This window comes from Bubalus bubalis, chromosome 1 (assembly GCF_019923935.1).
Source record: "Bubalus bubalis isolate 160015118507 breed Murrah chromosome 1, NDDB_SH_1, whole genome shotgun sequence".
Classification (NCBI taxonomy): domain Eukaryota; kingdom Metazoa; phylum Chordata; class Mammalia; order Artiodactyla; family Bovidae; genus Bubalus; species Bubalus bubalis.
In genome coordinates, this window is record NC_059157.1 from 189,404,780 (window position 1) to 189,420,737 (window position 15,958).

General features: G+C 46.9%; 2 protein-coding genes across 2 annotated transcripts in view; one reads left to right on the plus strand and one right to left on the minus strand.

Annotated features, from left to right (window-relative positions):
* TSPEAR (thrombospondin type laminin G domain and EAR repeats) overlaps window positions 1–15,958 on the minus strand; it is a 193,374-nt gene that overhangs the window by 119,661 nt on the left and 57,755 nt on the right. The window lies entirely within an intron of this gene.
* LOC102409514 (keratin-associated protein 10-8-like) lies at window positions 2,556–15,021 on the plus strand. The gene is made up of 2 exons (XM_045166584.1): window positions 2,556–3,139; window positions 14,261–15,021. The coding sequence occupies exons 1-2, from the start codon at window positions 2,619–2,621 to the stop codon at window positions 14,649–14,651; spliced, it is 912 nt and encodes a 303-aa protein (XP_045022519.1). The 5' UTR covers window positions 2,556–2,618; the 3' UTR covers window positions 14,652–15,021.

Below are 15,958 nucleotides of genomic sequence, written 5' to 3' on the forward strand. Positions count from 1 at the left end.
AAATTGCTTCACCATGTTCTCCCATATTTATTCAGTTACTTTCCCTCCTTTTTATGCTCTAACCTCATCCTAAATGCTTCATAACTTCTATCAGTAATCCACCCTCTGGCTGTCTCTTCTACTATTAAATCCACCTATCAAGTCATAAATACTATTGTTACATTTCTGCAATTTTTTGAGTCCAGAATTTCTACTTCTTTTATACATATTTCAGTTTTAGATAAAACCGTCCATCCTTACACCTGTTTTCTTAAGCATAGGCATCACAATTGTCTCAAAAAGCCGTGTCTGACGACTCTACGCCGTGTCACCTGTGGGTTTGTTTCCACTGTCTGTTTTGTCTCTTGGTGCTATTCCTTGGCTGTCATCCAAGATTGAATGGCTGAGGTTGTATACGCAAACTCCTAGCAGCTCTGAAGGTTTCTCTTCTTCTGAAGAGATTCACTGCACCCTGGGCAGATGGCTTGGGTGTGGCAGAGGACTGTTATTGTTGTGAGGCTGGGAGGCAGACTCTGTAAGCGCTGGTCTATGTCTGGTTTTCCCCACTCCTAGGACTGAGCTCTTTCGGGGTCCTGGCCGAGAGCTGCTCCTTTTTGGCTAGTCTTAACTCTGGGTTTTGTCTCCTTGGTAGAGACTACAAAAACTCTGCTTGGCCTTCAGTGGCTTTCTGATGACCTTCTAAGGGTCTTCCCTGCACAGTATGAAACTCGGCAGATGCCTTGAGGGTTCAGTCTACATTTCTAGAGCTCTGCCTCCCATTTGTCTGGGATCTTGTCCCCTCGAGTCCTTGCTGCCTCCATGTTCACAAACCCCATGTAATTTTCTCCAGCCCCGAGATCTCGGGAGCTCTGCTGGCTTCTCTTCATTGTAGTCGCAGCCTTTGGCCACGTTTCTCCTCTGTGCACCCAATGCCAAGACTCGTCAGCCACATTTCAGGGAAAAGCCATCAGGAAAAGCTGGCTCACCCCTAAAGGGAAAACCAGACATAGACCAGCAGCTTACAGAGTCTGCCTAAAGTTCCCTAACATTCAACAAGTTTGCCTCTCAATTCTTAGTTTGATCAGCAGCCCTCCAAAGCTTTGAACAGATGTTTGAGTTTTATCCAGCTTTCCAAGTTCTCCTCAGCAGGAGAGTATCTGGCACTGGTTCCTTATCATAGATGGAAACAGACATCTCTCCTTCTCTCTTCCTCTCTGTGTGTGTGTCTGTCTGTTTCTCTCTCTATCTCATGCATTCCCAGTCTATATGATGAGTTCCTGTATCTACAGAGAGGCCAGGAACCTGAGCACAAGAGGCCAGGTTCAAATGTATTTTACTTGTATAACTCAAAATATGCAGACAGACAACTCAGCCCACAATTTGACTGAAATCCTAGACCCCTCTCTTGCCTTTCATAGACTTCCAAGGAGTCGAGAGACCTAGACTGAGCCCCATTGTTGGAAGCACAGAACAGCCAGGAAGGGTGAGAATTTGAGCACCCAGACTTAGCAGAAGCATCAGTGCCCCCCAGAGTCCTCCCACAGGGGTGAGGTGTCACTCCTCCAGGCCGACGCACACCATACTCTGCTGGACCTAGTAAACAGCATCACAGGGCACCAAGAACTTGACTTTCCTAGGCTGGCAGCTCAAGGCTCAGCTTGTTCATCTTTGCATTTCTGAGCCTGCTGCACAGACAGGCAGGTCCCCAGGTGTGCACACAGCGGCCCTGGGCATCAGTCAGGGAAGGTGGAGTTAGGCTAGATGGATCTCTCATGCAGCCAGTGCAGACCCCTGCCACATTACCGCAGACATACTCCCTTCCTACCTTGATGTTATGTTCTGTCATAAATGTCATAAAAGTTATGACCAACCTAGACAGCATATTAAAAAGCAGAGACATTACTTGGCCAACAAAGGTCTGTTTAGTCAGAGCTATGATTTTTCCAGTAGTCGTGTATGGATGTGAGAGTTGGACTGTAAAGAAAGCTGAGTGCCGAAGAACTGATGCTTTTGAACTGTGGTGTTGGAAAAGACTCTTGAGAGTCCCTTGGACTGCAAGAGATCTAACCAGTCCATCCTAAAGGAAAACAGTCCTAAATATTCATTGGAAGGACTGATGCTGAAGCTGAAGCTCCAATCCTTTGGCCACCTGATGCAAAGAATTGACTCATTAGAAAAGACCCTGATGTTGGGAAAGATTGAAGGTGGGAGGAGAAGGGGATGACAGAGGATGAGATGGTTGGATGGCATCACCAACTCAATGGACATGAGTTTGAGTAAACTCCAGGAGTTGGTGATGGAGAGGGAGGCCTGGCCTGCTGCAGTCCATGGGGTCACAAGGAGTCAGACATGACTGAGCGACTGAACTGAACTGAAAGGTGCTCAGGATATGTCAACAGACTTCCAGATATACTCAAGAGTTCTAAGAGCTGAGCAATATCTCATAAAACCAAACAAAAACTGGCACTAATGAGAGATCATGGGGTTCCAAATACCAATCAGGAAGAGAGGGTGTTGTGAGCCTCTGTAGGGACAACACACAACACAGAGGAGGGGTATAAAGCCAACAGCCTGAGCACCTCACACACACACACACACACTCACACACACTCAAACTCTCCTCCAGCTCCACCTCCACCATGGCAGCCTCCACCCTGTCCGTCTGCTCCAGCGACCTGAGCTATGACTGTCCAGAGAGCTGCTGCGAGCCCCCCTGCTGTGCCCCCAGCTGCTGTGCCCCGGCTCCCCGCCTGACCCTCCTCTGTGCCCCAGTGAGCTGCGAGTCCAGCCCCTGCTGCCAGTCAGCCTGCAGCAGCTCTTGCCCAGCCTTGTGCTGCCAGCAGTCTAGCTGCCAGTCCTCCTGCTGCACCTCCTCCCCCTGCCAGCAGGCCTGCTGTAAGCCTGTCTGCTGCAGGCCTGTCTGCTGCACACCTCTCTGCTGCAGGCCCGTCTGCTGCACACCTGTCTGCTGCACACCTGTCTGCTGTGAGGCCTCCCCCTGTTCTACCTCCTCATGTTGCCAGCAGTCCAGCTGCCAGCCCTCCTGCTGCACCTCCTCCCCCTGCCAGCAGGCCTGCTGTGAGCCCGTCTGCTGCAGGCCCGTCTGCTGCACACCCGTCTGCTGTAAGGGTTCCTCCTGCTGCAGACCCTCCTCCTCCGTGTCCCTGCTCTGCCGCCCCGTGTGCCGCCCTGCCTGCTGTGTGCCCACCTCCTCTTGCCAGCCCAGCTGCTGCCGCCCAGCCTCCTCTGTGTCCCTGCTCTGTCAGCCCGCATGCTCCCGCCCGGTCTGCTGTGTCCCCACCTTGGCCCTGGGGCCCTGCTGCTGAGTGTTCCTCTCAAGGTCACCCCAAAGTGTGAGAGCTCACAGTCATCTGAACCTTCTGACTCCTTACTGAGAGCCTAGACAGCTTTCCCATCCCCGCCCCAGGCCCTGCCGTGAACTCCACTAGGTCACCCCTCCTGGGAATGGCACACCCACTTCTTCCAGTGCTGCCTCCCCTCCGCCCACCCTGTCCTGTGTCAGCTTTCCTCCCTGTCCTGTGTCAGTCTTCCCTCCACAGCCTGGGTTGGCGGCCCAGCTCTCCCAGGGGTGTGAGCCTCACGTGGCATGAAGGAAAAGATAAATGCTTAGAGTTGGTTTCTCATCCTCACCCCCTGAGCGCCAGCACAACCCCTGCTCCTCCACTCGTTCCTAAGCTGGTTTCAATTTTTCCTCCCGTGAGCTGTCAGTTCCTTCCAATAAATTCCTTTCCTGATCAGTTTAACTACAGTTCATTTCTGTTGTTTCCAACTAAGGCCCTTGCTGGACACTCCCCCGTGTAAGGTGGTCCTGGATCACTCCCAAGGGCTTCCCTGTTCCTGCCCCTTCAGTGGCGTCCAGGAGCCCCCACTCCAGAAAGATGAGCCCCCTGGGCCTGTGCAGGAGAGCACACAGCAGGCCCGGGACACTGTCCTCAGGCAGCGGGGAGGGGAATGTGCATGTGGGGAGGGGTCTCATATGGGGGGGCCTCAACCATCTGCACAACTGTGAGGTGTGTGCTGCACACCTGCTCTCGCTCAGGGGCTGGGGTCTTGGTGCCAGGCAAAGGGTGCCCACGTGACCAGCCCCCGATAAACTCCCTGGGTGCTCGTCTCCCAGGAGCCCCCTGCTGGCGGATCAAGTGCACCCCGTGTGACCTGGCCGGAGGGTCTCGGGAGGCCTGTATCTAGCACCCCTTGACTTCTCCCCAGGCCATGGTCCCTGCGCTGATTTACTCTGTGTTGAGTCCTGTGAAATCTAGGGGATCACGAAACCTGGGTGAGGTCCTGGGGACCCAAGTGCCCATCAGACTGGCAAAAATGTCTAAGTTTGATTACAACAAGCATGGTCTGAAGTATAGGAAACAAGATCTGCTCTGAGATGCAGGCAAGGTTTCCAGTTTTCAGAGTAGGTTAGTAACACCTGGGAAAGCTGCACGGGTGCACACCTGACCCCCTCCCCCAGGGGGGCCTCCTGGAGAAGATATCACATGTCTGCACGTGAAACCCACACAGGTCATCTCGCAGCAATGCTGACAATAATCTAAGTGCCCCTCAGCAGGAGAATGGACAATTAAACCACAGCATGTACACACAAGGGGGATACACAGTGGTTAAAACAGCTGAACCAGGGAAACACATCTAGGACTGAATTCCAAAACATAACATCGAGTAAAAGGAAAATCATATTGCTGATTAACACATACAGAGTAATACATATACACAGGTCAAAACACTACTTTGACTCCACAACTATAAACATCTCTATGAAACTACAAAAATATCCATGGGAATGACAGACACCAGCCTCAGAACTGTGGCTCCCCTGGCGGGGGCATGTGGAGAGTGCATGGCACCTGTGACGTGCTGTAAATTCGGCAAAATGTAAAGACTTGTTACTTGTTACTGATTTGTAGATGCATAGGTGTTTATTATACTATTTTCTATACTTTCTGAAATATAATTTTAAAAAACTACCTAGAAAAGTAAAAAGCTGTTACACAGACCACATTCCTGAGCCAGATTCAATAAGATAAACTTGCAATAATTAAAAGAAAATTTCCTCTGGAGAATTCAAAGGTGGTCTCTCCACTTCCCAGGTAGCAGTAGTGGCAAAGAATCTGCCCACCAACGCAGGAGACGTAAGAGACGAGGGTTAGATCCCTGGATGGGGCAGATACCCTGGAGGAGGGCATGGCAACCCACTACAGTAGTCTTGCCAGGAGAATCCCCATGGACAGAGGAGCCTGTCGAGCTACAGTCCATAGGGTCACAAAGAGTTGGACATGACTGAAGCTATTTAGCACACCAGTTGAGGAAACAGAAACTTAATTACAAATGCTTTGAAAATAAATGAGGCAAGTACTACACCCCAGGACACATGTGGTTTAGGTAAGGTAGTACTCAGGGAGTAAATGAAACCCTTAAAGACATATAGCACAGAGTAGGTGGGATCGAAAATAAAATCTCAAGTCAGAAAGTTAGGAAAACTTCAGAAAGGAGGGGAAAGAAATAAATTAGCAAAATTAAGGAACTAAGAACAAAGAACGAAATAGTAAACATAAACAACAATGCTAAATATTTGCTTTTAAAAGATGTATAAAAGAATTTAAATGTTGACAAACCTAAAAGAGATAAATAAACACTAAAGACAAAGAACAAAGTTTATGAGAAAAAGCTACATCTGTGCATCAACACAATCAACATTTTTAGGTGAAGATGGTAATTTTCTAGGTAAATATCAACCTGGGAATCAGTGCAAGAAAAAGTACAAAACTTGAATGGCAGTGATCACAAAAGAACTTGAGAAGATAGGGGAATGCTTTCTGGGGCAGTAAGTACCAGATCCACACATTGAACAATGACAGAAAACAGACCAATGGAACTCAGTTGTGTCCAGTGGCTGCCCACACTTGTGCTGACACTTGGTTCACAATCAGGGTGTCACTGGGATTTCATAGGTGGTGATAGTACTGGACAACCAGATATCCGCATGGGAGGAAGTGAGCTTTGCCTATCCTCACAGCACACACACACACACATTGACTGGACGTCGATTACAGAGCTGAATGTGGAAGGCAAAGTATTGAAGAGCTGGGAGAAATGTCAGTAATCTCAGATATGCAGATGACACCACCCTTATGGCAGAAAGTGAGGAAGAACTAAAGAGCCTCTTGATGAAAGTGAAAGAGGAGAGTGAAAAAGTTGGCTTAAAGCTCAACATTCAGAAAACTAAGATCATGGCATCCAGTCCCATCACTTCATGGCAAATAGATGGGGAAACAGTGGAAGCAGTGGCTGACTTTGTTTTTCTGGGCTCCAAAATCACTGTAGATGGTGATTGCAGCCATGAAATTAAAATTCACTTACTCCTTGGAAAGAAAGTTATGACCAACCTAGATAGCATATTGAAAAGCAGAGACATTACTTTGCGAACAAAGGTCCATCTAGTCAAGGCTATGGTTTTTCCAGTGGTCATGTATGGATGTGAGAGTTGTACTATAAAGAAAGCTGAGTGCCAAAGAATTGATGCTTTTGAACTGTGGTGTTGGAGAAGACTCTTGAGAGTCCCCTGGACTGCAAGGAAATCCAACCAGTCCATTCTGAAGGAGATCAGTCCTGGGTGTTCATTGGAAGGACTGATGCTGAAGCTCCAATACTTTGGCCACCTCATGCAAAGAGCTGATCCATTTGAAAAGACCGTGATGCTGGGAAAGATTGAGGGCAGGAGGAGAAGGACGACAGAGGATGAGATGGTTGGATGGCATCACCGACTCAACAGATATGGGCTTGGGTGGACTCCGGCAGTTGGTGATGGACAGGGAGGCCTGGCGTGCTGTGGTTCATGGGGTCGCAAAGACTGAGCGACTGAGCTGAACTGAGAATAATACACTGAACAATGTCTTCATGACATTGTGGTAGGCAAAGACTTTTGAAGCAGGACATAAAAAACATTAAGCATAAAAGAAAAGAATCAATAAATTGGACTTCATTAGAATTAAGAACTACTCACAGAGAGGTAAATCTGTCATTATGTGCTGATGACATGATACCACACATGGAAAACCATAAAGATTCCACACAAAAGCCACTACTGCTACTACTGCTAAGTCGCTTCAGTCGTGTCCGACTCTGTGCGACCCCATAGACGGCAGCCCACCAGGCTCCCCCGTCCCTGGGATTCTCCAGGCAAGAACACTGGAGTGGGTTGCCATTTCCTTCTCCAGTGCGTGCAAGCGAAAAGGGAAAGTGAAGTCGCTCAGTCGTGTCCGACTCTTGGAGACCCCATGGACGGCAGCCTACCAGGCTCCTCCGCCCATGGGATTTTCCAGGCAAGAGTACTGGAGCGGGGTGCCATTGCCTTCTCCGACAAAAGCCACTTGAGCTGATAAATGAATTCAGCAGGGTAGCATGACACAAGATTAACACACAGAAATCGGTTGCATTTCTTTACACTAACAATGACATATAAGAAAGGAAAAGGAAAAAAACATTCTTTTAAAATTGCATCCACCAAAAGACACAACTTGGGAATAAGCCTGATCACAGAGGTGAAAGACTTATATGCAGAGAACTATAAAATATCAATAAAGGAAACTGAAGATGATCCAAAGAAATGAAAAGATATTCCATGCTCTCAGTTTGGAAGAATTAATATTGTTAAAATGTCTGTGCTACCCAAAGCAATCTACAGATTTAAAGTAACCCCCGTCAAATTACCCACATTTTTCACAGAACTAGAACAAATAATTCTGAAATTTATATGGTACCATAAAAGTCCCAGAATTGTCAAAGCAAGTCTGGAGAAAAAGAACAAAACTGGAGGCATAGCCTTCAAGACTTCAGACAATACTACAAAGTTATAGTAATCAAAACACCACAGCGTTGGCACAGAAATAGACATGGATCAGATATGGATCGACAGAACAGACTAGAGAGCCCAGAAATAAATCCACACACCTACAGCCAGTTAATCTTCAACAAAGGATGCAAGACTATACAATAGAGAAAAGACAATCTTTTCAGCCAGTCATGTTGGGAAAGATGGACAGCAATATGCAAATCAGTGAAGTCAGAACAGACTGTCACACCCTACACAAAATAAACTCAAAACGGCTTAAAAACACAAATGTAAGACATGACCCCATTAACTCCCAGAAGAGAACATAGGCAAAACATTCTGTGACATAAGTCGTACCAATGATTTCTTAGGTCAGTCTCCCAAGGCAATAGAAATAAAAGCAAAAATAAACAAATAGGACCTAATCAAACTGATAAGCTTTCGCTCAGCAAAGAAAACCATAAACAAACAAAAAGACAACCTACAGACTGGGAGAAAATATTTGCAAATGATGCAACTGATAAAGACTTAATTTCCAAAATATACAAATAGCTCAATAACAACAACAACAACAACAACAACAAGAGGGCAGAAGATCTAAATAGACATTTCTCCAAGGAAGACATACAGTGGGCCACAGACATATGAAAGATGCTCAGCATCACTAATTATTGGAGAAATGCAAATCAAAACTACAATGAGGTACCACCTCACATTGGTCACAATGACCATCATCTAAAAATCTACAAATAGTAAATGCTGGAGGGGGTGTGGAGAAAAGGGAACCCTCCCTACACTGTTGGTAGGAATGTAAATTGGTTCAGTCACTATGGAGAACAGTATGGAGGTTCCCTGAAAAACTAAAAATTGAGTTACCATATGATACAGCAATCCCACTCCTAGGCATATATCCAGAGAAAAGTGCAATTTGGAGAGAAATATGCATCTGTATGCTCATAGCAGCACTGTTTATAGCCAAGACACGGAGGCACCTACATGTCCATTGATAGGTGAATGGATAAAGGTGTGATATATATAAAAAAGAATGAAAAAATTTTAAAAATGAGATAATGCCATTTGCAGCAACATGGACCTAATCATACACAATCAACATGGAGATTATCATACTAAGTGAAGTTCATCAGACAGAGAAAGAGAAATACTGTACAATATCACTGATGTGTGAAATCTAAAATATGACACAAATGAACTTATTTATGAAACTGAAAGAAACTCACAGACATAGAGGACAGACTTTTGGCTGCCAAGGGCAAGTGGGATGAGGAATAACTTAGGAGTTGGGGATTAGGAGATACACACTACTATATATGAAATAAACAACAGGGACCTCCTGTACAGCACAGGGAACTATATCCAATATACTGTAATAAATCATAATGGAAAATAATATGAAAAAGAATATGTATATATGTATAACTGAATCACTATGCTCCAATAAAAAGAACTATTCATCGAGACACCATGGGGCTTTCCTGGTGGCTAGTGGTAAAGAATCTGCCTGCCAGTGCAGAAGACATGGGTTCAACCCTTGATCCAGAAAGATCCCACATGCCGCGGAGCAAGTAAGTCTGTGTGCCACAGCTACTGAAGCCCGCGTGCTCTAGAGCCTATGCTCCATGAGAAGAGAAACCATTGTGGTGTGAAGCCCATGCACCACAGCTAGAAAGTAGCCCTTGCTCTCCACAATCGAGAGGGAAAAAAAGCCTGTGCAGCAATAAAGCACCATCATAGTCAAAATTAAAGAAATGAAATTTTTCAAAAAGAAAGACACCATGAACTCACACATCCATTGGAATGACTCGTATTAAAAAAAAGACCGTGACACCCAGTGTCACAACAAGGTGGAGGAACCAGAATTCCCACACATCTGCTGTTGTGAAGACAGAATGTGGCCATATACACACTTACCTTCCTCAACATGCTGGGGGAAAGAGTCCATACTGCATATTTGAATTTACACGTAACTTCAGAAAAGACAAATGTAGTCTAGATGGAGAGGAGAGCTATGGTTCAGGGTCAGGAGGGGTTGGGACTGACTCTGAAGGAGCACGTGGGAACTCTGGGGATGACGGGAAGCTCTGGATCTTGCTGTGGTTGTAGTCTCATGGTGTCCATGTTTCCCAAAACTCGGCAAATGAAACTTTGAGTAAGTCCATTTTGTAGTATGTAAATCATGCCTCTATGAAGTTGACTTCTTGAAAAGGACACCCTCAAGAAAATGAAAATCACAGCCCTGGACCTGGATGAGCTGGATGCGGGTGACTGTCTTGTGGAAATCACAGCCCTGGACCTGGACGAGCTGGATGCGGGTGACTGTCTTGTGGAAATCACAGCCCTGGACCTGGACGAGCTGGATGCGGGTGACTGTCTTGTGGGGGGAGGGGGCTGCAGCCACTTGCACCAGCTCTCGAGGGCTGACCGTGCATCGCTGCACATTTGGTAACATCACACTGGTGGCAAAGCTGAGGGTGTCCCCACCATGGAAACTGACAAACACAACACACCAGGGCTTTCTTGTTTTTGTTTTATAGCCAGACGGTTATTATATATTTACTGGCACAAAACTGCATAGATACAAAGATAGTTCATATTCAGAATGTATAATAAATTTCTACAAATCAGTAAGAAATGCAATTAACCCTACTAAAAAATCAAATGACTTGAACAGACACCTCCCAAGAAAAGATATCTGAATGTTCAACTTTATTGTGTACTGAAATGGAGCAGGACCCTGTGGTCTTGACCCCCATGACTTCAGCTTACCTTTAGTCTATAGAAAACTTTAGCCAAAGAATAATTTTAATCAGAGAAGTGAGAAAACAGAAGCAAAGGAAAACAGTCCAGTAAGACTAAATAATAGTTTAGTCATTAAGCAAAGACAAGGACCTTCAGTTCCTTCTCAAGGGCAATATATTCTGAGTCATCTCCTGTGAACTGTCTTATAGATACTGAAACCCCCACTGGGTGGAAGAAGTTACCTACATTAGGACCAGACTGAAGCCATGACATAAGATGCCAAATTCTGAGAACTGGCTCCAAAGAAATGGGAACAAACTGACCCTGGAACTGAATATTAAGTGTACTTAGTCAAGATGATGCTGGTCAGACAACCGATGACCAATTTCCAGATGACTGTCAGAGCTGACTGTGCTGTTTCTCCAGGTAACTTCTCCCTCCAGCAATAAAACCTCGTACCCTCTTATTGCTGGTGGGGGCCAAGGCAGTGGTGGGGAGGGGGAGCCAACCTTTGGACAGGAGTCTGCCCTCCCCCTACCTGCCAGCATCCAAAATAAAGCAAATATTCCTTTCCTCCAACCTTCCCTCTATACTGGCTTTTGAGCAAGCAGCTGGACCCCGCTTTCAGTAACAGTAACCCTCTATTTTCCATAAGGGATAAAAACACCTTTTAAAAAACTATAGAGCAACTGAAATTCATAAAACTCACTTGTGGGAAGTAACTCTGTAAAAAGTTGGTCAGTACACGCCAAACTGCAGATATCCCTTTCATGTGACTTAGCATTTCAACACTTGGGTATACACCAAAGAGAAATTAGTGAATACACCCATCAAAAGCAAAATATATAAGAATTTTTATAGTAGCATCTTTCATATTAGCCAAAATCTAGAAATAATCAAAATCTGCATCATCAGGAAAGAGAATATTAAGTAAAACACAGTGGGGTTTAATGCAATGGTTTTCATCACAGCAGAACAATGATTTATCACTCAGGCAGCCACATGGGTGCTTACTACTGATGTTTGTTGAGTAAAATAATGAACAAAAAAGTAGAGAGAACAGATGAAACCAATCAATGGGAGGAGAAGGTGGAAATGTGACTCCTCCTAGGGGGAAGTGAGTTAACTGAAAACAGCACAGGGGGACAACTAGAATTCTGGAAATGTTCTCCACCTTCAAAAAATATACTGCAGGAAAACTTTTCCAATCCAGAAGACCATCCCAAGCTAAACTATCAGTCATGTATAAGGGCAGAATAAGGCATTTTTAGTTATGCTAGACTCAAAAATTAACCTCCCATTAACCTGTTTTTCAGAAAACCACTTGAGGGTGTGCTCCACCCAAATAAGGGCATAAACTCAGAAAGAAAAAGACACAGCATTGGGGAAACAAGAGACCCATGATAGGAGAGATATGAAGGAAAATCTAAAGACAATAGTGAAGAGAGATCCTTGAATGATACCTGCACATCTGGCTGAGAGAAGAGCCAATGGATCAGTTTAGTTCAGTCGCTCAGTTGTGTACAACTTTGCAACTCTGTGGAGTGCAACATACCAAGATTCCCTGTCCATCATCAATTCCTGGAGCTTGCTCAAGCTCATGTGCATTGTGTCAGTGATGTCATCCAACCATCCCATCCTCTGTCATCCCCTTATCCTCCTGCCTTCAATCTTTCCCAGCATCAGGGTCTTTTCCAATGAGTCAGTTCTTCCCATCAGGTGGCCAAAGTATTGGAGTTTCAGCTTCAGCATCAGTCCTTCCAATGAAGATTCAGGACTTATTTCCTTTAGGGTTGACTGGTTTGACCTCCTTGCAGTCCAAGGGACTCTCAAGAGTCTTCTCCAACACCAAAGTTTAAAAGCATCAATTCTTTAGTGCTCAGCTTTCTTTATGATCCAACTCTCACATCCATACATGACTACTGGAAAAACCATAGCTTTGACTAGATGGACCTTTGTTGGCAAAGCAATGTAATGTCTCGGCTTTTTAACATGCTGTCTAGGTTTGTCATATATCAGCCAATAGATATAGACCCACAAATACAGAGGGCTCCAGAAGATGGATTTCCAAAAATAAATGAAGCCAATAGATTCCTTGTTATGTTGGAACCTCTTGAATGAGCTTGGGATGAATTAGTCAGAGAGCCTGGGAATGGTTTATTAATAGGTACACAGAAGAATTAACACTTTCAAACTGTGGTGTTGGAGAAGACTCTTGAGAGGCCCTTGGGCTGCAAGATCAAACTAGTCAATCCTAAAGGAAATCAACCCTGAATATTCATTGGAAGGACTAATGCTGAAGCTGAAACACCAATATTTTGGCCACCTGATGTGAAGAGTTGACTCCTTGGAAAAGAACTTGATGACAGTAAAGACTGAGAACAAAAAAAGGAGAAGGGGGTGGCAGAGGACGAGATGGTTGGATAGCATCACCATCTCAACGGACATGAATTTGAGCAAACTCCAGGGGATGGTGAAGAACAGGGAAGCCTGGTATGCTGAAGTCCATGGGGTTGCAAAGAGTCGGTCATGACTTGGCAACTGAACAACAACAGAAAGATAAGCAAATAAACACCAGAAGCAATTGTTAACTCTAAGAAATGAAAAACACAAGCAAAAACAAAACACGTATAAATAAGGAAGTTAAATCTCGTTTCACTACACAGACTTGGCTATGGACAATGTTCAATTAAAATATTGATAATAATACAGATTTTGACCATGAGTTTAACCAAATAGTGGGGTTTCACTGCCTTCTGACTATGCAGAGAGGGAGTTCTCTTGGGGCTGATGGAAAACAAGAGAAAGGCTTCCTTCTACAATAGGAAATCAGATCATAACTAAACCTGAAAACTCAGACATAACATAATATGAATATAAGTAATTGTGAGACAAATAGAAGAACTAAAAACAGTGTTTCAGATGAACACTGGAAAAGACACATATAGGGATGAGCCATGGACACCCTGCCACCAGGTCTGCAGATGGAGAGGGTAAGAGGGCACCCTCCCACCAGGATACCTGTTGTTCAATACAAGAGGGTCTGCAACATGCGTGGAGCGTCTGTGGGCACAAAACATCCTGGGACCAGAATACATATCAAAGAAACACAAGCAAAGAGGTGGAGAGAGCAGTCAAGGCTCTACAGGCACCCAGCGAGTCTGCGTCTCAATGCTTGCTTTTAAAACACAAAAACACCTCCAGTCATCAGAAGTCTCAAAGACAGTGTGATAAACACCTCACAGTAAATAAACTAATAACTTCATCTGGGAACATCCTCTGAGCAGTAATGAGGAAAAGGAAGATCTGTTGAGCCTCAGGTGAGGCAGAGCATCCCAGGGAGGGATATAAAAGCCCCAATGCCCAGAGCACCTCACTCACCCACCAATCACACCCCCAACTGGAACACCTCTCAGCACAAACCCCCAGCATGGCCGACACCTGCTGTTCCAGGACTTGTGTTGTTGCTGCATCCACCTTGTCTGTCTGCTCCAGTGACTTGAGCTGTGGCAACCAGGTCAGCTCACCCAGTGCCTGCATCGGCTCCTCCTGGCAGGTGGACGATTGCCAGGAGACCTGCTGCGAGCCCACCTGCTGTGCCCCCAGCTGCTGTGCCCCGGCCCCACGCCTGACCCTCCTCTGTGCTCCAGTGAACTGCAAGTCCAGCCCCTGCTGCCAACCAGCCTGCAGCAGCTCCTCTCCCTGCCAGCAGGCCTGCTGTGTACCTGTCTGCTGCAGGCCCGTCTCTTGCGTACCTGTGTGCTGCAGGCCCGTCTGCTGCAGGCCCGTCTGTTGCACCCCTGTCTGCTGCAGGCCCGTCTGCTGCAGGCCTGTCTGTTGCACACCTGTCTGCTGCAGGCCCGTGTGCTGTGAGGCCTCCCCCTGCTCAGCCCCCTCATCCTGCTGCAGACCCTCCTCCTCCGTGTCCCTCTTCTGCCGTCCCGTGTGCCGCCCCACTTGCTGCGTGCCTACGTTCTTCTGCCAGCCCAGCTGCTGCCGCCCAGCCTCCTCTGTGTCCCTCCTCTGCCAACCCTCATGCTCCACCCCAGCCTGCTGAGTCCCCACCTGGGTCTGGGAGCCTTACTGCTGACCTGACATGTCCCTTTGGAGCCAGCAGGTTCCAGGGATCCTGTCCTCCATCAGACACACTTGAGCTCCCTGAGCCCCCTGGCTTGCTCGGCCTGTCTTCCCCAAGTCTGGCTCAGCGCACGGAAAAGTCCAGACCCCACCACACCCCAGCCTTGGCCAAGCTCTGGGGGTCTGACCTGCTCAGGGAACTCCTCTCCTGACCTTGGCCCGTGAGTGCCCTGGCTGATCCATACCTGCTTCCTTGATCCCTGGTCATCCTGGGCCCTGTTGACCCTGGTCCTGGCCTGAGCAGTGTCGCTGTGCATCTCTGAGCACCAATAAAATTTCTGCTCCCCTCACTGGGTCTCCGTGATGACACCTGGGACAGGAGGGTTGGGTGTGAGGCCTAGCCCTCCTTTACATCATCAGATCTGGGGAACCTGAGGGGCTTCTGAACCTGACACTTGTCCACCTTGTGCCGCTGTTCTGCTGTCCAGGCATCACCCTAGCCCTGTTGTGCTCCTGAAGCTTTGCTCTTGGGCAAGTCCTGTGGGCACCACCTGGGCTCAGATCAAAGACCCCCCCCCAACTCCCTGTGGTAGAGGCAGCCTCTCCAATCCCAGGGACCACCAGGACCCAGAAGTGCTGGGAGGGGGACACGGGGTGATTGTGGCAATTGGCTGGCCCAGCATCCAGACACCCACCCTCATGGGAGGGTGGGTGTCCTGGACTCACTCACACACTCACAGACGCTGGGATGCCCTGGATTCCAGCATGTGCCAGTTGCTGGGAAGCCAAAAGCAGACAAACTGCAGCCTCTGGAGCACCCCCTCCCCGCTGCCTGCCAGGCTGGGCTGGTGGAGAGCTGATGGGAAAGGCTAGACCTCGGGCGGTGAGGATGGACAAAGCCCTGAACAGTGTGAGCACCTGTCTGATCATGGGCAGGAGACACATGGGAACACACGTGTCCAATGGAGCCATATTTGGTGTCACACACAACCAAGCATCGGAGAACAGACTCCTGGAGTTGAAGTCCTGAGCAGAGGTGCAGGCAGTGACACGACAATCACCTCGTTGTCAACAGGGGTTCTAGGTCTTTACTCCTTAACAACAATGTAGATTCACAGCACAGGGGCACACGCTTTTCTATCTTTGCCAACCTGATAAAGAAAAACTTATGTGGGAGGGAGGTTCAAGAGGGAGGGGACATATGTATACCTATGGCCGATTCATGTTTATGTATGGAAGAAACCAATACAATACTGTAAAGCAATTACTCTTCAATTAAAAATTTAA

What these genes read in the sequence shown, in the direction of transcription:
- LOC102409514 (XM_045166584.1), top strand. Translation starts at nt 2,619, where the DNA reads ATGGCAGCCTCCACCCTGTCCGTCTGCTCCAGCGACCTGAGCTATGAC. An exon ending in TGCAGACCCTCCTCCTCCGT is followed by an intron (nt 3,140 to 14,260) that starts GTCCCTGCTCTG and finishes CTGCAAGTCCAG; the next exon opens with CCCCTGCTGCCAACCAGCCT.